Here is a 25,058-nt window from a genome sequence, read left to right on the forward strand (position 1 = left end):
AAACTTTATATGGAAAGGAAAGAGATCCAGGATAAGCAAAGCACTACTTAAGAAGAAGAATAAGGTTGGAGGCCTCTCACTTCCTGACTTCAAAATTTACTACACAGCTAGTGGTCAAAACAGCTTGGTACTGGTACAATGAAAGGTACATAGACCAATGGAACAGAATCAAGAATCCAGAAATTAACCCATCTACATACAGCCAAGGAGCTCTGGTAGCGTAGTGGTTATGAATCGGGCTGCAAACCTCAAGGTTTGCAGTTCAAAACTACCAGCCACTCCGCGGGAGAAAGATGAGGCTTTCTGCTCCTGTAGAGATTTACAGCTTTGGAAACCCTGTACAGGGTCGCTATGGGTCAAAATCGACTCGACGGCACTTAACAACAACAACAACATACAGCCAAATGATTTTTGACAAAATACCTAAATATATTGCATGGGGAGGAGATAGTCTCTTCAACAGATGGTGCTGGCAGAACTTGAAAGCGATATGCGAAAGATTGAAACAAGACCTTCACCTCACGCCTTATACAAAAACCAACTCAACATGGATTACAGACCTAAATGTGAATCCCAGAATTATGAAGGCCATCGATGAAAAATAGGGACAAATATGAGGGCACTAATTCAGGGAATAGACAGACTACCAAACATTTTGAAAACTACACAAACAAAAGCAGACAAAATAGATGAGTGGGACATATTGAAAATTAAAAACGTACGTGCATCAAAAGACTTCACCAGAAAAGTAAAAAGGGAACCCATAGAATGGGAAAAAATCTGTTACAATGACACATCAGACAAGGGACTCATTTCTAAAATATACAGGAAACTACAAAACCTCTACAAGAAAAAAAATGGGCACAGGACATGAATAGACACTTCACCAAGGAGGAGATTTAGGCAGCCAACAAACATATGAAGAAATATTCACAATCACTAGCCATTAGAGAGATGCAAATCAAAACAACAATGAGATATCATCTCATAACAGCAATAATAGCAAACATCAAAAAAGTTGAGGATAATAAATGCTGGCAGGGATGTGGACAGACTGGGACACTCCTGCATTGCTGGTGGGACTTGAAAATGGTCCAACCTCTCTGGAAAGCAATATGGCGCTTCCTCAGAAAGTTGGAAATAGAAATACCTTTTGATCCAACAATTCCTCTACTTGGTATTTACCCACAAGAAATACAAGCCATAACGCAAGTAGATATTATGCACACCAATGTTCATAGCAGCACTATTTACAATAGCAAAAAGATAAAGACAGCCTAAGTACCCATCAACTGAAGAATGGATAAACAAAAATGTGGTACATACACACAATGGAATATTGTGCTACCTTGAAGAATAACAAGGAAGCTGCAAGCCATTGCATAACAAGGATGAACCTTGAGGACATTATGTTGAGTGAAATTAGTCACAAAAGGAGAAATACTGTATAGGACCACTACTGTAAAAGACTAAGAAAAAGAATGTGTACTAAGGGGGTGGGGGTGGGGGAATCTTTGCTGGTTGCTGGGATGTGGGGGATGGGGTGAATGGGGTGAGGGGAAGGAGGGGAAGATGGAACACAGGGCAGGGAATAGACACAGGATAGTTTGGGTGCTAGGAAGAGGGGCAATATACAAAAAGGGGAGGGGAATGGAAGAACAGAGCAGATGGGAGAACAATTAGGCAGGTTTGCATGGACTAAGTGGGACAGAAGTAAAAAATGACATATGCACAACCTTGGAACAACAGGGCTCTGGGATACAGAGACTGAGACATGGTTGGAATGGGCAAAAGGGAGGAAATAATGTCAAGATGCTTGGCTGTCTTTTGGATCTTGGTTTCCCTGGCATACCATTATAAAACAGACACTTGAGGGGGAAAGAAAGGAATAGCCAGAAATATCACCATAGAAAGCTTATAAGTCTGTCTTCTGCCTATAACTGATTGGAATACCTAAAATGGGGCTACAATGTGCCCAGTGAAGGAGGTTTCCTGAGGAGCCTCTGCATTACATAAGACCATAGGTGGAATCCTGAACAGCATCCAGAATCTTCAGAGGTGGGATATTACCACTTGAAAGGACAAGCAGACCAGCCTGGAGAAGCTAGAAGAACAGAAGATACTTCTTGAAACAAAGAAAAACATGAAAAATACAAAATAGAGGCAGACCGACTATTACTACAAGAACAAGTAAGTTGCTCACCCAGGAGATATCAAGGCAAGTAGTTGGGTTCCCTCAGAACAAACCACCTTCCAAGACTAAAACTCACTGGGAATACACGCTCTGATTGATGACCACCAAGAAGGTTTGTCACCAAGATTGTTTGTCACCAAGAAGGGGAAGTGAGGGAAAAACAGCAATGAAGCTGTGAGCTAAGCCCTACAACTTTCAATAGACTGTGAACCCGAGTGTAGACCTGGTTGGCCAGCAGTGTTTTAAGACCTGGGGACTCTTGGGCCCAGAGTCAGTGACATAGTCACAGAGGACTAGAGTGGAGAGTGAAATGTCCAGCTGATAAGAAGAGAGGGCATACGCACAAGAACACCCACACTTGCAGATTACCCACTTGACCTGGCTTCAATGACTGGATGATCAGAGCTCAACTAGAAAAAGAAAGAAGAGGGAAAAAAGAGTAATCTGATACAATTTGATGAACTTGACCTACACCTATGGATGCAGTAGCTCAAAAGAGGGAACAAATCTTTACAGCAAGGATCATTCCCACCCCCTCCATACACAGAGTAGACAGGGATGGGCAGCTTGGATTTTGGCTACCCAAAGGGGGTGGGGGGTGGGGGTGGCTACAAAGGCAATAAGTGACTGGCTTACAAACTTTCAAGAGGGAACCTAGATACAGAGGGCGTGGAGGAAGGTAGAATCTCCACTGAGTAGTATCCAATCTGTCTAGGCAGGGCTGATGAAAGGAAATGCGGATAGGTCTCTTGTTATACAACAGGGAATAACTGTTATCAGGACTGCTTGTGAGAGTTGGAAATGTAAAGGTAGAGGTTTTGTAGCAAAGAGGGGAGTGACTGACTTTGCAGTGTAGGAGCGAATGTCCCTGGGACCTTCAAGGGAGAAGAGTGGAGTGTGGGACCCTACCCAGAGAAGCAGTGATGCCTGAGATGGAGGCAGAGACAATGATGTGGAGAGATGGAGTGGCTGGGAACTTTAGACACAGAGAGGGAGAGGGGCTGTGTGCTGACAACTGGGGGGCAAGGTTGCATGGTATGCCCTTTGGTTGGTTGATGATGCATGGAGGGGACTGTAACCATGGCAATGAAACAATATACAATAGGATGAATGTAAAACTAATGTCCTTCCATGTAAACCATCACATAATTCACAATAAAACATTAAAAAATAAGTAACTAAACCCCAGGTCATTGACATACTATATGGACATCAACCACTAAAGGAATAACTAATAACAGGGTTCCAATGTACAAAGGGCATGAAGATCAGTCTGAAAGAAATCTGCTGGTTCTGAAAAATGTGTTTATCATCCCCCAATCCGCATACACACAACTGGCAAGAAGTCAGTCTCCTCCTCGGGCATTCTAATGGAATGGCCAAAGGCTCATCGCATTAGTCACAGAGGACTAGAGTGGAGAGTGAAATGTCCAGCTGATAAGACTTTTTCAGTGATTGGGCTGTCTAAATCATGTACACATAGACACATGATTTAGACACATGGAAGATGCTGTCAATGTGAAGAAGAACTTCAAACAGGTGAATAAGGTATGTTTCAAGATAAACAGATCAAGAAATCTCTTACATTGCATACCATATTCTTTTTTATCTGTAAGTGATCTGGCCACTTCAGTGCACCTTTGAATTTAATCAGCTTGTTTATTAAGTTGCTGTCGTCTCAGGCTAACTCAATTCCAACACAAGGAGTCAAAACCAAAAAAACCCAAACCAACTGTCATCACGTTGATTCTGACTCACAGTGATCCTGATAGAGAGTTTCCAAGACTTTATAAATCTTCATGGGAACACAGCCTCATCCTGTGTTCAGTGGAGCAGCTGTTGTGTTTGAACCGCTGACCCTAAAGCTAGCAGCCCAAGTCTGACTTATTGTACCATCAAACTGGGATTGTATATCCCAGTTTCACAGCCCAGCTTTCTCTACTCAGGATCTTTTCCTCCCCTCCTTTAACCCTCCAGGTTTTAAACTGCATTTAATCATACCAAGAAATACGAGGAAGCTTCAAAAAGCTTCTGTGAAAAATAGAATTAAAAGATACTGGAATTTTTCCACAGATTTTTAGAAGCCCCCTTATATATCACAATCTATAGGTATCATTTCCCTCAAAATGCCTCCTATAGTAACAATGTTGTAAACTCTGGAGTTCATGCTGAATACAGAAGCAAATTTGCAGAGCTCCATTTTCATGTATTTACTTGTGGAAGAACACGCATTTGTTGCTGCACTAGTAGAAAGAAGGGTATTCAAAGATAAAACAATTATACAAGATTCATCCAAAGTCTACCTTATATTGGGAGAAAGATAGCCAAGTAGAGGAGTTCCTTTGTATTCAATGACTCAAATGCCTGAATACAATTAGTGAACTACTTTTTTCAGACAACATTGGAAATCTCAGCATTTATATACAGCAAAAGGAAATAGGTTGAAGATAATTATCAGTCCTCAAAAACTACAAGTTGGTAATAAGTCATAAATAATATTTAAAGATTTCCAATCTTTAACAAATGCTAAGGAGGCAAGATCTACTCTGAAACTATTTTGGGGTGGAGACAGGTGGAATCCAACTGAAGTTAAGGTTTTATCTTGATTGGGGTTGTGGTTACACAGGTGCACACATTTGTCAAAACTCAGAGAATTCAAGAATTATACATTGTATCTAATAAAGTACGTGTATATACACACAGTGGAGTCCAAAAAGGAGTCCAGCTGAGAGAGGAAACCCACCACCATCAAGCAGATCCTACTCACAGGGGTTCCAAGACTATAAATCTTTATGGGAGCAGGCAGCCTCAGCTTTCTCCTTTGAGCAGCTAGTAGGGCTGCAATGGCAATTCACAAATTTAAGTCTATATACACACAATGCAGTTCAAAAACTAATGCAATTTAGGGAGGAAAGATATACTCAAACAACTAATACAAGATGGAGCAAAACTAACATACTGAAAAAACACAAACATCTCTGCATCAGCAAATTATGTAAGACTCTGACAGGTTACACCCTACATTACAGAGAAAAGACAAACAGTAAAATGTAACACACCACAGGGTTTTATATATGAATTAAACCACAAAATAACTGCAACCTTTAGTGATTGGGGGTGGGGGCATGTTGCATTTTGCACTCCCCCAAATAAAATGAGCTCTGAAAAAACAAACTTTAAGATAGCCAGACAGGTAAATAAAGTTAGGAAAGGGCTACCCATGCCCACAGATAAAGTTTATCAAATAAATGACCACTGTTACGGAGTCATACAGGCCAGGCCAATGAAAGAAACTTCAGAGATGTGTTTTAGGAAAAGAAAGAAAAGCAGCCAAGTGCCTTCTACAAGAGCTTCAAAAAGTTCATGGGAAAATGAAGTTAAAAGATAAAAGAAATTCCACATGCACTTTTTGAAGTCCCGTTGTATATGCCAGGCAGTAAAGACCCCCAAAATTCCACTGCCACAGAGCTGACTCTGACCCTCTAAGGCAGAGAACTGCTCCAGAGGAGTTCCAAGGCTGTACATCTTTACAGAAGCAGACTGCCTTAGCTTTCTCTCACAGAGCAGTTAACAGTCCAAAACCTAACACACAGAGCCACCAGGGCTCTGTGCAGCAAAGCCAGTAAATACTAAATTTAAAAAGTTTTTATTAAATTTTAAGATTAAATTGTTACACTCAACAAAATAGGAATTGAAGGGAAATTCCTCAACATAATGAAGAGCATATATATAAAACCAACAGCCTACATTTAAAAAATTAAAAAAAATTAAATTGCTTTCCAAAGCCACCATGGATCACACTCCATTTTATATATATGTCATTTCATATAAGCATTCTTTCATCAAATGTGGGCAGGCTAAAAAGTATCACTTTCATGGTCCTCCTCAACACAAAATAACAAATGAGGGGCTTCTGTTTATGGAAATTCTGGGCGCCTTATTTTTGTGTGAATTTATATCATACATCATAAAGTATTCTGTAGGTGAACTTTTTTTATCTATACTGTTACAATTTTCTCCTATTGTGCTTACACATACCCCCAACACCCTTGACTAAGCAAGCAATTAGATTTGATCTTGCAAAATCATACCATTTCCCTGCTACTTCTTCCCTGAAGTTACTCCAAATAGATTTAAATTATGATTCAAGACCTAAAATACAGCCTCAATCCAGCTCTTCAGCTTTGTCTCCTGTTGTTCTTCCTCTTCACAAATGGCCTAGCCTTCTAAGCAAACAGAGTACTTTTTGCCAAGGACTACCACTACTACATTCCGGCATCTCCCTCCTTCAATCTGCGAACAGCTCTCTCCCCTCACATTTACTATTATCAAGATTGTACAGTCCAGTTTCAGGGCCCAGCTTTCTCTACTCAGGATCTTTCCCTCCCCTCCGCTGACCCTCCAGGTTTTAAACTCTATTTAATTATACCAAGATGTATGAGGAGGCTTCAAAAAGCTTATGTGAAAAATAGAATTAAAAGATACTGGAATGTCTCCACAGATTTTTAGAAGCCCCGTATATATCTCACAATTACTGTTGCTGTTAAGTGCCATCAAGCCAGTTCTGACACTTGGCAACACTGTGTGGGGTTTCCAAAGTATGGCTGGTGGGTTTGAACTAGTGACCTTGTGGTCAGCAGTCCAGTACTTACCTTATAGTGCCACACCAGGACTACGTATCATAATCTATTTAATGTTTTACTTTTTACAATGCCCTTTTTTAACTCCCATATTTACCTATAATTTCTTTAAAGGTAGTGGTTTTATTAGTTATTATTTTATTTTATTCATATTATTTACTGAGTTATATATTTTCAGTAAACTGTAACAGTTCATAATCTCCTAAATTATTTTAAAAAGCAAAAATAATTTTTCAGTGTAGTCACAACTTTAAAATGAACTCAAACAGGAGGGGGGGAAAGTTCAATTTAAAAACACAATAGTTAAAAATTTCAAAAGCAATGTTTTATTTTAGACTGGAAAAAATTAATTCCTCGCCCCCCCCACCAAAATCAAGCATCCATAAGCAATTAGTGAAAAACCTCCTTAACGTACCTAGAAATCGGTGGTACAGATTTAGTAGTTACTAAATTCTCTTCCACCAAAGCTTTATTTGAAGCTACAAAATACACTGCTGTTGTTAACTGCCATCAAATCAGTTCTAACTTATAGTGACCCTGTTTAAGACTTCCAAGAAGCAACCGGTGGGTGTGAATTGCCAAACTTGTGGTTAGCAGTCTAGTGAGTGCTTACCCTATAGTGCCATACCAGGAGTCCTCAAATGTACTACTTAATTTCATCCTTTATGTTTTCATTATCTTATGTACCTTATAGGCATCAGACTTACTACAGATTCATAGACAGCTGAACAGACAACTCTGGTTTCAAAAACTGGCTTCTCATGTCAGACATACTAGTTAGCATCTAGTTTTTCTATCTTCACACTTACCAATTTTGGTCTGTTCACAATGGAGAAGAAAGACATTTGTACTTTTAAGAACTTTGATCTGCCTACATTTTACTAAAAATATAAGCTATTTTTAATATAAAATCTCCTCCTTTTAGAATAGTAGAAAGATCCTAAGTTTGGACACCCCACAGACATCTGCTAAATGTTATGTCCTGAGACTCCCAAGTTTAGAAGCAAAATCTACTTTCTTTTCTGTTAAACTGCTTGTGGAAATTAATCTGTATTTGCCTCCAATGCCAAATGAATCAGTGCCATTTTGGAATATTAAAATACACAATTTATTCTCCATTAATGTCTAAAACAAACCACTCTGATCTCTGTCCTGATTGGTACAACTATTGAAGAAAAGGACAGACTTTGGCTAGTGGTGCTGATAGTTCTTTTCTTTGTGGTGGGAGGAGGGCAACTATCTCCAAATGGGTCAGGCACAACTTGTTTTTCCATGTGAAAAACTGAAGGCATCCAGAGGTGACAAAACCCTGAGTGTCAGTTTATGTTTGACATGCAAACAGAATTCACTCATTTAGCTACCCATTCGTAGACAACTAAGCGTGCACTGAGTGAAAAGGAAAACAGTAAGCCAGAGCTATAAAAATACTTACTGTGAGACATACGCTTCTAGCAAAGATGGGCTTGCTCAGTTGCCTTATGACCCCTGTTCAGCCACCTGGAACACTTCCTGTCACTATGTGTGAAGTATCACATGTGGTCTTCACTGACTCAACAGTCCCTCTGAGACTAACCAGCAAACTAACACTAACAGAAACTGACAAACTTGCTTTTATAACTCCTTCTGTTTCAAAAGCATAAATCAAGATAAAAGAAGAGACAAAAAAATATCAGGGAACAAATGAAACAGAAAAGGCAAAGAAATCTCTTAAGAATCAAAATGATTCAGATGAACCCCTAACATGTATGCCCATAATTTAAATTGCTTTGGAGAAATAAATGAAATTGAACTCCACTCTGTCAGTTAACTGGACTCTGTCACTTCTGTGACAGATGAGGGGGACAGAATTAACAGCCTCATTTAACTTGTGAACATGTATTAATTGACTAGTGTCTGAGGTTTTACACTGGCCATTTTAAGAAAACAACTGTCACAACTTCACAGATAAATCAAGTTATATTATGGAGCCTGTCTGTACTACTCTGCTCCTTTCTCTACAACAGAAAAAAAATAACTACCACTATTACTCCACAGTATAGTCTATCTATATTTTGTTACAGAGCACAGCTTTAAAGAAAGCTTCTAGCCCCCTCTCTATCACCCTCCAAAAAAGCTAAGAAATAGAACTCTTGAAAGAAGAAACCTGGAGGATAACATTTATCAATAACTGATGCCATCCATTTCATAACTATGAAAGTCTTCTTATTCATACCTGTCAACAGTGCAGTCAGGCAACCCCGCCAAGTGTCTACTACTCCATCTATTAAGACCTGTTAAATGTAGTGGAGGGGTGGGGGGGGGATTTCGGACTCATAGCCACCTTGTACAGTAGTTTCCAAGGAGCAGTTAGTGGGTTTGAACCACAAACCTGTGGTTAGCAGTCTAGTGCTTATCCTACAGTGCCAAACCAGGACTCCAAACTACAAATTTACTTTTCCAAAAATTCTAGGACAATTTGAGAAGGGTATCTCACTCATCCTCTATCAGGATGGTGAATTCTCTTGTTCATGACAATATTAAAAAGTAATGGAAAATCCACTGTCGAAGATGAGCTCTCCAATGCTAAATCCAGATTCATTTACTAGCTATTGGGGGAAAAAATCCAGGCTCACACATTTCAGTATAAGCGCAAACAACTGAGAATGTCAATTTACAGATGAAATACTTAAATGAGTAAACTGTTTTTAGTTAAAACAATCTCAAACCCTAATTGATAACAGACAATCAAATTTAAGTTTTTCAGAGTTTTCTGACTCAGTATCTCAATTCTAGACTTTCTAAAGTCGCTAATCATATACAACTGTCAATAAAACTCAGAATTTGCCAAGACACATTGAACAGAATGAAAAGTGTACCAAAGATTATCTTTATTTTTCCATCAAATAAAGGCATTCTGACAATGTATACATCTTACATTTGTCAGTTTCAAAAGAATCTCAATGCTTCCAAGCATGAAAGCTCTATGAATCGTCACCCTAAAATATTGCATGATTTGGGAGTCAGCCTAGACACTGGGTTAAATTCCAAATAGCCTCTGGTTTGTTCCAAACATTTATTCATTGAGAGGTCAGAATAAATCAGTCCTAAATTAGGCACAACTACCCCATGATTAATCAAAACAAAACCCGAAAGTTAGATACATATTAAAAAAATAATAAAATTGAAGCTTCTAATAAGCTCAAATCCAGCTGGGTCCCAAAGTAGTTTGAGATCAAGTCCTCCATACAAGAGAAGCCATCTCCCCTTCTAGTTAGTACTCAGTTAGCACCCTCAGTCCAGGTAGGAAATGCTCTTGGCGAGTAACTTACTACCCCTGCACTTGGGGTAAACTTCCTTTGCCAGGACCACAGTGGGTCAACCCCATTAACAGTCAAAACTCAAGTTCTCAACGCATGTCCCACAAATGTCAAGCCCAAAGTCAGAGTAAAACCTCAGGAACACGTGGGGGGAGGAAGGCAAAGGAAGTAACACCGTTGCGGGGGTTCCCTTGGGGACTGAGAAGGTGCGGGACTAAGCAGATAAATAGGATCCCAACTTAAATACCAACTTGGGGTTGGGGGCAGTCCCATGTTCCCCAGCAGCAGGCCCCTTGCTTCACCCTCTTTGACCCCCCACTCCTAGGCCAGTGCCTCGGTCCGGTCCCAGGGTCCGGGCTCCAGCCCCCGGTCGGAGAAGCAGAGTGGGGAGGCATTTAGGCCGGGCCTCCCCACGGCCTTCCTCCCCCAGCCCGGGCGGGAAGGGACCCAGGAAGCCGCGCCCGTTCCCGGGGGGTGGAGGGCCTAGGCCGCGCCTCCCCGCCCCGCAGCCCTAGGCCTCGCCTGCCCGAGGCGGGGTCCCGAGGTCGGGGCGGCGGGCTGAGCGCCGGCTCACCCACCTGGGTTGCCAGTCATTCCAGCTCCGCGGGTACTTGGTGCCGCCGCCGCCGCCGCTGCTCAGCCGAGACCCCGGGGCTCTGCGGCTCATTACCTTCCCCGACACGACATGGCCAAGCGCCGCCGCCCGAAGAAGCGCGAGGAGCCGCCCGAACCGGCCGCCGCCGACACTCCGCTCCGGCCCGGCGCTGAGGAGGAAGCCGACGAGGAGCAGGCGACGGAGGGCGGGGGAGGCGGACGGCCGTTCCGGGTTCCGCCTGAGCCCGCAGCGCACGACCAGGAGGCGGGAGAGGCACGGAGAGGGGGAGGCGGAGGAAGGGGAGGCGACGTCTCTTCGAGAGCCGTGCGCGGGGCGCGACGCCGGGGCCCAAGAGGAGCACGACGAAGAGGAGGCGGTGGCGGAGGTTCTTTACGCTCACACGGCCACGGTTTCCCCACCTCCCGACTCCGCCCCCCGCTGCCGCACGGCATGCTGGGAGCGAGGGGTGTTGCCAGCCCCCATCGGGCCTGGGAGGGGCGGGGTCTGGGAGGGGCCGGGGCCGCGAGCAGACCGCCCTCCGGACCCCGAGACGTGTTTCCACTCCCTGCGGACCGCGCGAAAGTCCGGGCCCGCCGCAGGGGCTAATGGGAGAGGGGAATCTCCATCCCCGTTCGCCTCACGAAATTCACCGCTCGGATCATAATGCGGACAGCACCTGACTCTCGGGAACCGGCAGTCAGGTGTAGACCCGCGCCCTACGGAGTACCTGGGGCCAGGGGGCCTGGGTCCTAGCGTACATACACCGACGCGCCCAATGGGATTCTCGTGCGTCCACCTTACCCACTCTACTGTAAAAAAAATTGAAAATAATATGGAAAGAGTAAGTGGATATCCACTTATCCAGACCCCACTTAAAATGTGCCTGTGGAGTCCTGCCAGACAACTTGATCGTTTAGGAACGGAGTACCAGCGACGTCAATGTGACATGTGCCTTGAAATTCCCTAATCCTATGTATGCATGCCCATTTTCCACCCTGAAAGAGGCTGGGCTAGAGGGGTCAAACATAAACTATCTCCGCAACCACACGCCCTCGCACTCACCCCCACACCCCCCCAAAAAAAAAATTCACTAAAGAATCTGATACATAATGTGGATTTGCATGTACAGAAAAAACGTGGCCTGGGCACAACAAGCAGGTAACCTTTGGGAAGGAAATTGAGTTTAGGAATAGTAATCTAAAGAGCCTTGATCTAACCTGCGTAAGGATTCAGAACCTATCATTTTATTTTACAAGGAGAAAGTTTTTATGTATAACTTGTGTAATTAAAAAGTATTACCTTTTGTTCCCGAAGATTGTGAGGAGTTGATGTCTCTCCAGGCATTGGGCTCCTTGTTTATGGCTACCAACCCCTCACTATGGTAGAAAGCTATCTTTTGTATAGGATGTTATTGTTAGGTGCCATCTAGTCGTATGGACTCTGCGACTTTATGCACAGCAGAAATACTGCCCGATCCTGGGCCAACCTCACTATCATTGCCACACTTGAGCCCACAGATGCTGCCACTTTGCCAATCCGTCTTTCTGGGGGTTTTCCTGTTTTTCTCTGACCTTCCACCCTACCAAACATGATATCCTTCTCCAGGGACTTGTCCCTCCTGACAATATGTCCGAAGTATGAGAGACAAAGTTTGTCCATCCTGTCCTCCAAGGAGCACTCTGGCTGCACTTCCTCCAACACAGATCTGTTGGTTCTTTTGGCAGCCTATGGCACTTTCAATATTTTCCTCCAACACCATAACTCAAAAGCATCAATTCTTCTACAGTCTTCCTTATTCACTGTCCAGCTTTCGCATGCACATGAGGTGATTGAAAATACCATGGTTTGGGTCAGGCACACCTTAGTCTTCAAGCTGACATCTTTGCTCTGCAACACTTTAAAGAGGTCTTGTGCAGCAGATTTGTCTAATGCAAATGTCATTTGGTTTCTTGACTGCTGCTTCCATTAGTATTGATAAGTGATCCAAGAAGAATGAAGTCCTTGACAACTTCAATCTTTTCTCTGTTGATAAGAATGTTGTTTTTTGGTCCAGTGGTGAGGATTTTTGTTTTCTTGACATTGAGATGCAATCAATACAGAAGGCCATGCTCTTTGATCTTCATCAGTAAATATTTTAAGTCTTCTTCACTTTCAGCGAGCAAGGTTGTATCATCTGCATATCACAGAGTGTTAATGAATCTTCCTCCAATCCTGATGCCATGTTTTTCTTCATATAACCTAGCTTCTCAGATTATTTGATCAGCATACAGGTTGAATACGTATGGTGAAAAAATACAACCTTGTTGCACAACTTTCTTAATTATAAACCATACAGTGTGCCCGTGTTCTGTTCGAACAACTGCTTCTTGGTCCAGGTACAGATTCCTCATGAGCACAATTAAATGTTCAGGAATACTCATACTTTGCAATGTTGTTCATAGCTTGTCATGATCCACACAATCGAAAGACTTTCTTAGTCAATAAAGCACAGGTAATATCTTTCTGATATTCTCTGTTTTTAGCCAAGATCCATCGGACATGAGCAAAGATATCCTCCGTTCCACAGTCTCTTCTGAATCCAGCTTGAACCTCTGGAAGTTCTCTGTCAATGCATGCTTATAGCTGTTTCTGTATTACTTTTAGTAAAACTTTACTTGCATGGGATATCAAAGAGATTGTCTGATGATTTCCACATTCCGTTGGGCACCTCTCTTTGGAATGGGCACAAATACAGATCTCTTCCAATCAGTCACCAGATAGTTGTCTTCCAAATTTCTTGGCATAGATGAGTGAGTGCCTCCTGTGCTGCCACATTTTCTTGAAAGATTTCAATTTTCCTTCATCAATTCCTGGTGCCTTGTTCTTAGCCATTTCCTTCAATGCACGTTGGACTTCTTCCTTCAGTATCATTGGCTCTTGATCATACGCTACCTCTTGAAACGGTTGAACATCAACCATTTCCTTTTGGTACAGTGGCTCTGTATATTTCTTCCATCTTCTCTTGATGCTTTCTGCATCAGTCAATAATTTTCCCAGAGAATCTTTCAATAACGAAAGCTGAGGCTTAATTTTTTTCTTCAGTTCCCCCAGCTTGAGAAATTCTGAGTATGTTGTTCTTTTTGGTTTTCTGACTCCAGATCTTTGCATATTTTGTTGTAATATTTGGCTTTATCTTCTCGAGATGATCTTTGAAATTTTCTGTTCAGCTCTTGTACCTCCTCATTGCTTCCATTTGCTTTAGCACCTCTACTCTGGAAGCAAGTTTCAGTGTCTCTTCTGACATTCATTTTGACCTTTTTCTTCTTTCTTGTCTTCTTAATGACTTTTTGCTTTCTCCATGTATGATGTTCTTGCTGTCATCCCACAACTCTTCTGGTCTTCAGTCTTTAGTGTCCAATGCATCAAATCTGTTCTTCAGATGATCTCTAAATTCAGGTGGGATATATTCAAGGTCATATTTTGGCTCTCGTGGACTTGTTTTCATTTTCTTCAGCTTCAGTTTGAATTTGCATATGAGCAATTGATGGTCTGTTCCACAATCTGCCCTTGGCCTTCTTTTGACTGATGATATGGAGCTTTGCCATCGTCTCTTTCTGCACATCTGTCAGTTTGCCATACTGTGGTGGCTTGTGAGTTGCCCTGATTCTGGAAACTATGCCACCAGCATTTTAAATACCAGCAGGTTACCCTTGGTGGACAGGTTTCAGATGTGCTTCCAGACAAAGACAGACTAGGAAGAAGGAGTGAAGAACTACTTCCGGATATTTAGTCATTGAAAACCTTATGAATAGCAGAGAACACTGTCAGAAAATGAGCCCCTCAGGTTGGAAGGCACTCAAAATGTGACTGGGGAAGAGCTTTCTCCTCAAAGTAGAGTTTACCATGATAAAGCAAATGGAGTAAAACCTGTGGGAGTAAAGCCCTCGGGACCTTCATTTGATGATGGGCCACAACTCAAAATGAAGAGAAACAGCTATAAACATCCACTAATAATCGGAACATAGAATGTACAAAGTATGAAGCTAGGAAAATTAGAAATTGTCAAAAATCAAATGGAATGCATAAACATCAATATCTTAGGCATTAGTGAGCTGAAATGGACTGGTATTGGCCATTTTGAATCTGACGACCACAGAGTTTACTATGCCAGGAATGAATTGAAGAGGAATGGTGTTGCATTCATTGTCAAAAAGAACATATCCAGATCAGTTATGAGGTACAACACTGTCTGTGATAGGATAATATTCATGCACCTACAGGGAAGCCCAGTTAATACCACTATTATTCAAATTTACGCACCAGCCACTAAAGCCATTGAGGATAAAACAGAAGAATTCTACCAACTTCTTCAATCAGAAATTGATCAAACGTGCAATCAAGATGTATTGATCATTACTGGTGATTGGAATGCAAAGGTTGGGAACAAAGAGGAAGGATCAGCAGTTGGAAAATATGGCCTTGGTGATAGAAATGATGCTGAAGAATGCATGATAGAATTCTGTAAAATCAATGATTTGTTCATTTCAAATACCTACTTTAGACAGCATAAGAGACGACTATACACATGGACCTCGCCAGATGGAATACATACAAATCAAATTGACTACAGTGTATAGATTGAGAAATTAGAAAATGAACTGCCCTGTCCATCCTCCCCCACGCCATCCATACAAGGAATAAGAAACACCTCTGGATTGGTGCAGATATTTGACTCAACACAGAAATTCCTGCAAAGAGTTGGTCAGACTTTTTATACCAATGGTTACCCATTGGTATAAAAAAATAAATTCAATACATATACCTGATTTAAGAGGACCATATTGTACACACATGCATGTGCACACACGCACACCAATCTATCCTGAAATTTGCCCTCACTCTTGATGAGGGGAGGATATGATAAAGAGTCCTACCAGTTGTAAGAGAAAAGGCCCTACTGAAGTGTCCTTTTCTCCGTATTTACCATTTCCTCTTCTATACTCAAAGGCATATAGCTTGCAAAGCCTTTCTCCTCTTTGGAGTCCTGGTGTAAGTCTTGGTAGTGCCATAAGATAAACACTGGACAGTAAACTGCAAAGTCAGCAATTCAAGCCCACCATCTATTCCTCAGAAACCCTAGCTATACAAGATGGCTTTTGTTGAACCGACTCGATGGCACTTAAACATTCTTCTCTTTTAAAAGCACAGTAGCTCTGTATGATAAGCACTAGACTGCGAACCAGTGTTGGGGGGCTCTAGCCCTCCAGACGCTCTGTGGGTAAAAAAAATGAGGCTCTCTGGTCCCACAAATATGTACAGCCTCAGAAAGCCTAACTATGGTTGCTATGAATCAGAATCGACTTAACAGCATTAAACAATAACAACATTCTCTTCTTAAGGAGATTTGGTAGCACCATGGGTTGGCTAAGACGTTGGGCTGCTAACTACAGAGTTGGCAGTTCAAGTCCATCAGCTGATCCTCTAGAGAAAGATGAGGCTATCTGCACCCATAAAGACTTACAGTCTCGGAAATCAACTCAATGGCTGTGGATGTTTGGATTCAGGTGCCAATATTAAGATCTCTTCACTCACTTTGGGCTCTTTCAAAGCCTGTTAGCTGGCTACAAGGCAATTTTATTTTTATATCATGTGTTTGTAATTAATGCCTAATTATGTAAGCAATAATCAATATTGCTTACATAATTTTTTTAATGTACAACCTAGTCATGTTTTGGAGTCCTGGTGTGGTGCTGTGGTTTAATGTGCCAGACGGCAAATCTGTTTGAACTGCAAGATTGGTGGTTCAAGCTCACCAGCTGTACCTCGGAAACCCTATAGAGGGACGCTAGGGGTCGGAATCCACTCGATGGCACTTAACAACAACAACAATCATGATCTATTCTTTTGTTCAACAGTCAGCAAAATTTATTGAGCATCTACTAACTGGGCACTGGATAACACAAGGGTGATAAAGACTAATTCCCTGCTCTGAAGGAACCCAGCAAATACAAGTCAGAGAGATGGGCGTATTCCAAGAAATTATTAAAACTTTTTGTTGTCCACTTCTCCTATCTCCGCCATCCTACAACCTGTCTTTCAAACTGACTTGAGAAGGATCCCTTTCCCAATAATTCCTGATGAATTGATTATGATAATTAGACTTATGGCTTAGAAATTACCGTTGGCACCTATGTAAGACCAAGGATAATGATTCTAAGCCTGTTTGCCTTGAGTAGGCTCAATAGTCATGACCCCTCGCTCTTGCTCATAGCTTGGATGGCTAGTGTTCTGGGCCTGGAGTCCTTGGCCCCTGAGTCAGCCTGTATTAGGCAAAGCCTGAGATTAGCAAGTGCTGTCCAGCTGTGAGTAGGTGGACTTTATTGTGGACAGGTAGACATTGTGACCCAGCTGTGGGTCAGAGTGTCTTTCCCAGCTGAAGCAGGTGTAGTAGGGTCATCTTTCCCATGCAGACCATGGTGTGGCCCCCTGAGAAAACACAGGTGTTCACTTCCCAACTTTTTTTTTTCTTTATATGACAATGGGGTACTTCTGAAAAATCATGTATTCAAAACCCACAGGGGGAAAAAAACCCATAAATATATTTAATAGTGAGTGAGGAGAAAATCTGGTTCCATGTTTTATTTCTGAATTAATGTTCTTGGTTGTAAGTTCTGATCTTCCTTGGATCCATGTCCTCAGATCCTTTATCTTTTATGTTCCAGGTGAGGCAAGGCTTTCCTTGTGTCTAGAACCCTCAGACCCATGAACAGATGTCTGTTTTGGACAATTGTTCATATCTACTTCCTTAAATGGGGTCCTGGTATGGTGCTGTGGGTTAATGCGCTGGACTGCAAAGTTGGCTTGAACAGCAAGGTCAGCAGTTCGAGCTCATCAGCTGCTCCTTGGCAACCCTATACAGGGTTGCTATGGGTTGGAACCAACTCAACAATACTTAATGGCAACAGCACAGCCTTCTGAGATGACCTCTCTGCCTTGAATTTAACTGGCCCAGCAGATCACCCCCGGACATCACTATTTTAAATGAAACTTTTTTTTTTTTGAAGGCACCCTAAGGAGACTAAAATAAGTGCTTTGTTGAGAGAAATGAATCCTAATAACAGTACTTTTACCCTCATATGTTGTTATTGTTATTAAATGCCATTGAGTCAGTTCCAACTCATAGTGACCCTGTACAGGGTTTCTGAGGCTTTTTTAAATCTTCATGGGAGCAGAAAGTTTCATTTTCTCCCATGGAGTAACTGGCGGGCTGGAACCACAAGCCTTGCGGTTCTCAGTACAGTGCTTATTGTATGAAGCCGCTACACTCCTACACTCATATATTTACCACAATAACAAACAAACCAAAAAACAAACAAACAAACAAACAAACCACTTAAGTGGCAGAAGTTTTCTGGAAAGCAAACAGTATGTGCAAAGGAACCCTGGTGGTGCATTGGTTAAGTGCCCATCTGCTAATAGGTCGGAGGTTTGAATGCACCTGCCACTCTTTGGGAGAACAACATGACAGTTGGTTATCATAAAGATCCTAGCCTTCGAAATCCTATGGCAATTCCACTCGTTCTATAGGGTCTTTATCCAAAAATTTAAAATTGTTCATGTCTTTTCTCCAGTAGTTCTACTTCTGGGAACCTATCCTAAGGAAATTCGTCACATTGAAGTCAAGATTTTCTTAATATAACCATCAGAGCATATCACATGACCTACTTGTTGTTGTTGTTAGGTGTTGTCGAGTCAGTTCCGACTCATAGCGAGCCTACATCAAACAGAACGAAACACTGCTCGGTCCTGCTCCAGCCTCACAATTGTCAGGTTTGGGTCCACTTTGCAGTCACTGTGCCATTCCATCTGTTCTTTTTTGATGACCGTCTACTTTACCAAACATGATGTACTTCTCCAGAGACTGATCCTGATAACATGTCTAATGTACATGAGATGAAGTCTCATTTCTGTTTCTAAGAAGCATTCTAGCAGTTGTTGTTAAGTGCCATCAAGTCAGTTCCAACCCATAGCGACCCTGTATAGGGTTTCTGAGGAGCAGCTAATGAGCTTGAATTGCCAACCTTGCTGTTCAAACTGCTTTGCAGTCTGGCGCATTAACCCACAGTACCACACCCGGACTCCATGCTTCCTCTAAAATAGAATTGTTCTTCCAACAGTCCATGGTCCTTACAACCTATCAATGGCTTCCCATTCTTTTTGGGATACTATTCAGATTCATAACTACTGAGAGCCTGCAAAAGCCTATGAAATCTGATTTCTCCTACATCACAGCCATCCCATAGCAGATCAAATTCAGAATAGGATCCTATTGATGAGTCTCAATTTTGGCTTTGCAACAAAATCTTTCTGTCTAACCTGCATTCCAGACCAGTTAAATCAGAATCCCTCAGACGAGACACTAGTATTTTGTTGTTGTTGTTAGGTGCCGTCAAGTTGACTCTGACTCTTAGCGATTTTATGCACAACAAAACAAAACACTGTCTGGTCCTGTACCATCCTCACAATTGTTGTTAAGCTTGAGCCCATTGTTGCTGCCACTGTACCAATCCATCTTGATAGGGGTCTTCCTCTTTTTCCCTGATCATCATCTTTACATAGCTTGATGTCCTTCTCTAGGGACTTGTACCTCTTGACAGTATGTCCTAAATACGAGAGACAAAGTTTCACTTTCCTGGTTTCCAAGGAACATTCTTATTGTACTTCTTCCAACACTGATTTATTTGTTCTACTAGCAGGCCATAGTACTTTTAATATTCTCCTCCAACACCGTAACTCAAATGCATAATTTCTTCTACTATCTTCAAAAGATTCCAACATGCAGCCAAGATTCAGCATCATATTTTAAACCAAAGCAAACCCATCACCGATAAGTCAGTTCTGACTCATGACCTCATGTGTGTCATAGTACATGGATGTCATAGTACAATTATACTCTTGCAATGCTGTGAATTACTTAATATGGAACTTTGTGCCATAATCTTTGTGAGTGCCACACAATGATTGAATGGAACCATGTAAGTGAGGCATATGGAACCTGTGATGGTTGGGATAATGTGCCAACTCATCTATACCATGATTCCCAGTATTGTGTGGATATTATTCACTTTGTGATCTGATATAAGGATCCTCCACTGTGGATTTACAATGGGGGCTGTTAGTCATGCTGTAACATATGTGTTAATGGTGTGGTGCTGTAGGATCAGCACTGGTCTACGAAACATAGGTTGGAAATTCAAACCCACCAACTGCTCCATGGAAACCCTATACAGGGTTGCTATGAGTCAGAACTGACTTGATAGCACTTAACAACAACAACCATGTGCTAACAGAGTCCTGGTGTGGCACTGTACTACTAACCACAAGGTTGGTGGTTCAAACCCACCAGCCACTCCTCGGAAAACTTATACACCATCACTATGAGTCAGAACTGACTCTACAGCACGTAACAACAATACAACATGTGCTCATGATTTCAGCTGCACACAATCAAATTTAGGCTCCCTGGAGGCGCTATAGAATAAGCACTGAGCTAGAAACCCACCAGTCACACTGTGGGAGAATGATAAGGCTGTTTGCTCCCATAAATATTTACAGTCCAGTAACCAGCTGTTCCGTGGGAGAAAGATGAGGCTTTCTGCTCCCGTAAAGATTTATAGCCTTGGAAACCCTGTACAGGGTCACTATAAGTCGGAACCGACTCCATGGCACATAACCACCAACAACAACCTTATAGATTCCCTATGAATTGGAATTGGCTTGCTAGCAGTGGGTTTGGGTTTTGTTTTTTATGTGTTATTGAGGCAGGATTTGGATAGGATGCACTCAAGTCTTTATCCTTGCTAGAAATCACACCGGTCATTTCACAAGAGATGAAAGGAGAGAGAAGGAAGCTGAGAGAAGGAAACTGACAAACACCAAGAAGGAAGAACCCCGGGCAGAGTTCATCTTTTGGACACTGTGCTGGGAACCTCCTAGACTCAGAGCCAGAGCTGTAACACTGGAGACAGCGAAAGAGCCAGGCTCGCAGACCTACAGCGAGAGAGCATTGAACCTTCAGGCAGGAGACTTTCTAGCAGAGTATGGTGCCTCTGGGCACTTGTAGGTGGAGCTAGGCTTGTCAACCTGGGGATCTAGAAAGCAAAGCCCTTCGGGCTGAGGCCTCTAACACTTATTGGCAGAGCTAAAAGACATTTGTAACATTTACCCAAGGAGGGCAGAGGCTTGCCCTAGTAGCTGAGGAACAGAGCACCAAAGAGAAGCCCGCCTGTGGGCGTGGCTGAGAAGAAGTTGTCCTGGCCGAAGAAGTGTATTCTGATCTGTTCTGGATCCTGAATGTCCTGGTATGGCGCTGTGGGTTAATGCGCCAGACTGCAAAGCTGTTTGAACTGCAAGGTCAGTGGTTCAAGCTCACCAGCTGTTCCTCGGAAACCCTAAACAGGGTCACTGTGGGTCGGAACTGACTCGATAGCACTTAACAACAACAACAAATGATTGACAGAAAGGTTGAGGAAAACAAAGAATTCAGGAAAGCACTACAGGATACTGATAACACATTGAAAGGGTAAAGGAATAGGTTTGAATCAATAGAAGCCTAAAACAAGTGAGTTTGAGGATAAATCTTTCAATACTAGTAAGCTAGAATGAAAAATCTGAAGAAAGCCTAAGATACAGGTGGGACAACATGAAGAGGAATAACTTACAGGTGATGTTGATTTCCAGAACAGAAAGAGACAAAGAAAAGCACAGAAAAGATTGTTTAAAATCTGTTGGAATAACATTTCCCTAACGTCATGAAAGATGAGAAGATAAATATTAAAGAAGCTGAATGAACCCCAAACAAGGAAAAACCCCAAAAGAAAATCACCAAGACATATCATAGTGAAACACCAAAATCAAAGACAAGGAAAGAATCCTGAAAGCAGCTTGGGAAAAAGGAAAACTTACCCATAAAGGAAAAACCCAGTAAGATAAAGCTCTGATTTCTCAGCAAAATCCATGCAAGCAAGAAGGCAATAAGGAGACATATATAAAACTCAGAAAGAAAAAAATTGCCAACCAATAATCATATACCCAGCAAAACTGTCCCTTACACCTAACAGCAAAATTTGAACATTTCCAGATAAACAGAAATTAAAGGTCAACTTTACAAAAAAAACTAAAGGGAGTCATATGGACTGAGAACTAACAACAGTAGACAACATCCAGAGATTGATGCACATGTCAACATCACCCAGAATTCAATCCCGATATAGAAGTATCCAAAGTAAAACAATCCTGTTGTTGTTGTTAAGTGCCATTGAGTTGGTTCCGACTCATAGTGACCCTGGATAGGGTTTCCGAGCAGTGACTGGTGAGCTTGAACCACCGACCTTGTGGTTCAAAGTGACTTTGCAGTCTTGCGCATTAGCATGAAGTGTCACACCAGGACTCCAAAACTACAAGACTGAAAATAAGGAACCAATGATTCCAATGTATAATGAAGTCAACTACAAAGCAAAAAGAGAGACTAGTGTAGATACAGAACTCCCAAATGGCAAGAAAATCAAGCAGATTTCAAGATAAAACAGACTGTTTTAAGCAGAAAAAATTAATAAATTACACGGTCACCTCAAAGAAAAATAATACACCTATACCAGCTGTTCCTCAAAAACCCTATACAGGGTCACTATGGGTCGGAACCAACTTGACGGCACTGAACAACAACATTAAAATAAAAAGAAGACAATTAGAAAGATTTAGTAAAGATGAACACAACAGAAATGAAAATGAAAAGGAGACTCACAAACAAAATGAACTCAACATATGTGGAATAAGGAATCCTGCAGCACTACACAAAAACACATTCAGAAAAATGACAACAATTAATACCTATTGATAATTATACTGAATGTTGTTGTTGTTGTTGTCAGGTGCCATCAAGTCGGAACTGACTCATAGCGACCCCATGCACAGCAGAACGAAACAATGTCCAATCCTGGGACAACCTCACTACCACTGCCACACTTGATGCCATCTATGATGCCACCTGGCTGATCCATCTCATTGGGGGGTCTGCCTCTTTTTCTCTAACCCTCCACCTAACCCAGCATGACATCCTTCTCCAGCGACTGTTCTCTCCGGACAATGTGTCCAAAGTAGGAGAGACGAAGCTTAGCCATCTTGGCCTCCAAGGAGCACTCTGGTTGTACTTCTTCCAAATTATACTGAATATGAGTGGATTAAATGTAGCAGTCAAGAGACATAAAAACAGAATGGATAAGAAAACAGGATCCTGCAGTGTGCTGTCTACAAGAAACGTATCAAAAAGATGGAGACAGCCTAAATGCCCATCAATAGAAGAATGAATAAACAAACTTGGGTACATCCACACAATGGAATACTATGCAAGTGAAAAATAGCAATGAATCTGGGAAACGCCTCATAACTTGGATGAACCCGGAGGATGTTATGCTGGGTGAAATTAGTTCATCATAAAAGGACAAACACTGTATGAGACCACTGCTTTTTAGAAACTCAAGAAAATGTTTTTTATACCAAAAGAACTATTATTTGATGGTTATCAGAGATGGGAGGGAAGGGAGAGTAATTCACTGGCTAGACGGTAGATACATGTTAAGTCCTGTGCCAGGGAGGGCAATATACAAGAAGAGGGAGGTTGGCAGAAGAATGATGAAGACAGGTGAAGACATGGAGTTATGTAATACTCTTTGGGTAGATCTATGGACAAAGACACAGGCTGAGTGGGTTTTGGAGGAAGCAGGATAACTGTTGTTGCAGGGAGGGGACTGCAATCATTGAGATGAAATAAAGCGTATGGTTTGTTTAATGTAAAACTGATGATCTTGTCTGTAAATCTTCACTCAATTCACAGTAAAAAGTTTTTTAAAAAAGCAAGCACAAAAACATTAAGCTAAGCTAAATTGTTGTTGCTGTTAAGTGCCATCAAGTCGGTTCCGACCCATAGCCACCCTGTATAGGGTTTCCAAGGAGCAGCTGTTGAACTTGAACTGCTGACCTTGCAGTTCAAATGGTTTTGCAGTCTGGAGCATTAACCCACAGTGCCACAAAAGGACAAATAGTACATGACCACTTATATGAAATATCTAGAATAGTCTAATGCATAGATATCAAAGTTTGCTAGTGATTACTATGGGTTAGGGAGAGGGGAGGAATGGGGAATTATTGCTTAAACAGTACTGAGTTTTTGATCGGGGGGATAAAATGTTTGGAAATAAATAGTGGTGATTGTTGCAGAGTGGGTAAAATTAATGTCACTAACTTGTATTTTAAAAATGGTCAAAGTAACAAGCTTCCATGATATACATGTTGTTGTTGTTATTGGGTACCATTGAGTCAGTTCTGACTCATAGTGACCATGTGCAAAACAGAGTGAAACACTCCCCAGTCCTGTGCCATCCTCACGATTGTCATGTTGAGCACATCTGAGCCCATTGCTACAGCCACTGTGTCAATCCATCTCATTGAGGATCTTCCTCTTTTTCACTGACTCTGCTTTACCTAGCAAGAAGTCCTTCTCTAAGGACGGATCCTTCCAGACAACACATAAAACAAGTACGCGAGACACAGTCTTGCCTCCCTCACATCTAAGATGTTGTGCACACATACAAGTGTATGTGTGTGTGTGTGTGTGTGTGTGTGGTCCTGGTGAGGGACTGGCCTGCTAACCCCAAGGTTCAAAACCCATCTGCCAATCCTCAGAAATCCTATACAGGGTCCCTATGAGTCAGAACCTACATATGTACTTAACAACAACAACATACACGTGTATGTGTATATATATTGTTGTTACATGCTGTTGAGTCGGTTTCAAATCGTAGAGACCCTGTAGAGGGTTTCCAAGGAACCACCGATCTTTTGATTAGCAGTCCAATGCCTATCCTACAGTGCCACACTAGGACTCCATGTTATATATATATAGGTATATATATATATATGCTGTTGTTGTTGATAAGTGCTGTTGAGTCAGTTCTGAGTCATAGAGACCCTTTAAAAGGTTCCCGAGCTTAAGCCACGGACCTTGCAGTTCAAACCGACCTTGCATTAGTCCAGCACATTAACCCACAGCACCACACCAAATATATATATCTTGTTGTTGCTAAGTGCCATCAAGTCGATTCCGACCCATAGCGACCCTGTATAGGGTTTCCAGGGAACGGCTGGTGAGCTTGAACCACTGACCTTGAGGTTCAAACAACTTTGTAGTCTGATGCATTAGCCCACAGCGCCACATCAGGACTCCAATTATATAGATATAGTTGTTGTTGTTTAGTGCCATCAAGTCGGTTCTGACTCATAGCGACCCTATATAGGGT

The 25,058-nt window shown here is 41.9% G+C and overlaps 1 protein-coding gene across 1 annotated transcript in view; it reads right to left on the reverse strand.

The window, feature by feature from the left end:
• SMG1 (SMG1 phosphatidylinositol 3-kinase-related kinase) overlaps positions 1–10,797 on the reverse strand; it is a 111,046-nt gene extending 100,249 nt beyond the window's left edge. Inside the window, exon 1 of the mRNA XM_006871972.1 lies at positions 10,709–10,797. Within this exon, the coding sequence (XP_006872034.1) occupies positions 10,709–10,797 (89 nt within the window). The remainder of the gene's footprint in view (positions 1–10,708) is intronic.
• Between the last annotated feature and the right edge of the window lie 14,261 nt (positions 10,798–25,058).

Source organism: Chrysochloris asiatica, unplaced genomic scaffold (genome assembly GCF_000296735.1).
Source record: "Chrysochloris asiatica unplaced genomic scaffold, ChrAsi1.0 scaffold00178, whole genome shotgun sequence".
Lineage (NCBI taxonomy): Eukaryota > Metazoa > Chordata > Mammalia > Afrosoricida > Chrysochloridae > Chrysochloris > Chrysochloris asiatica.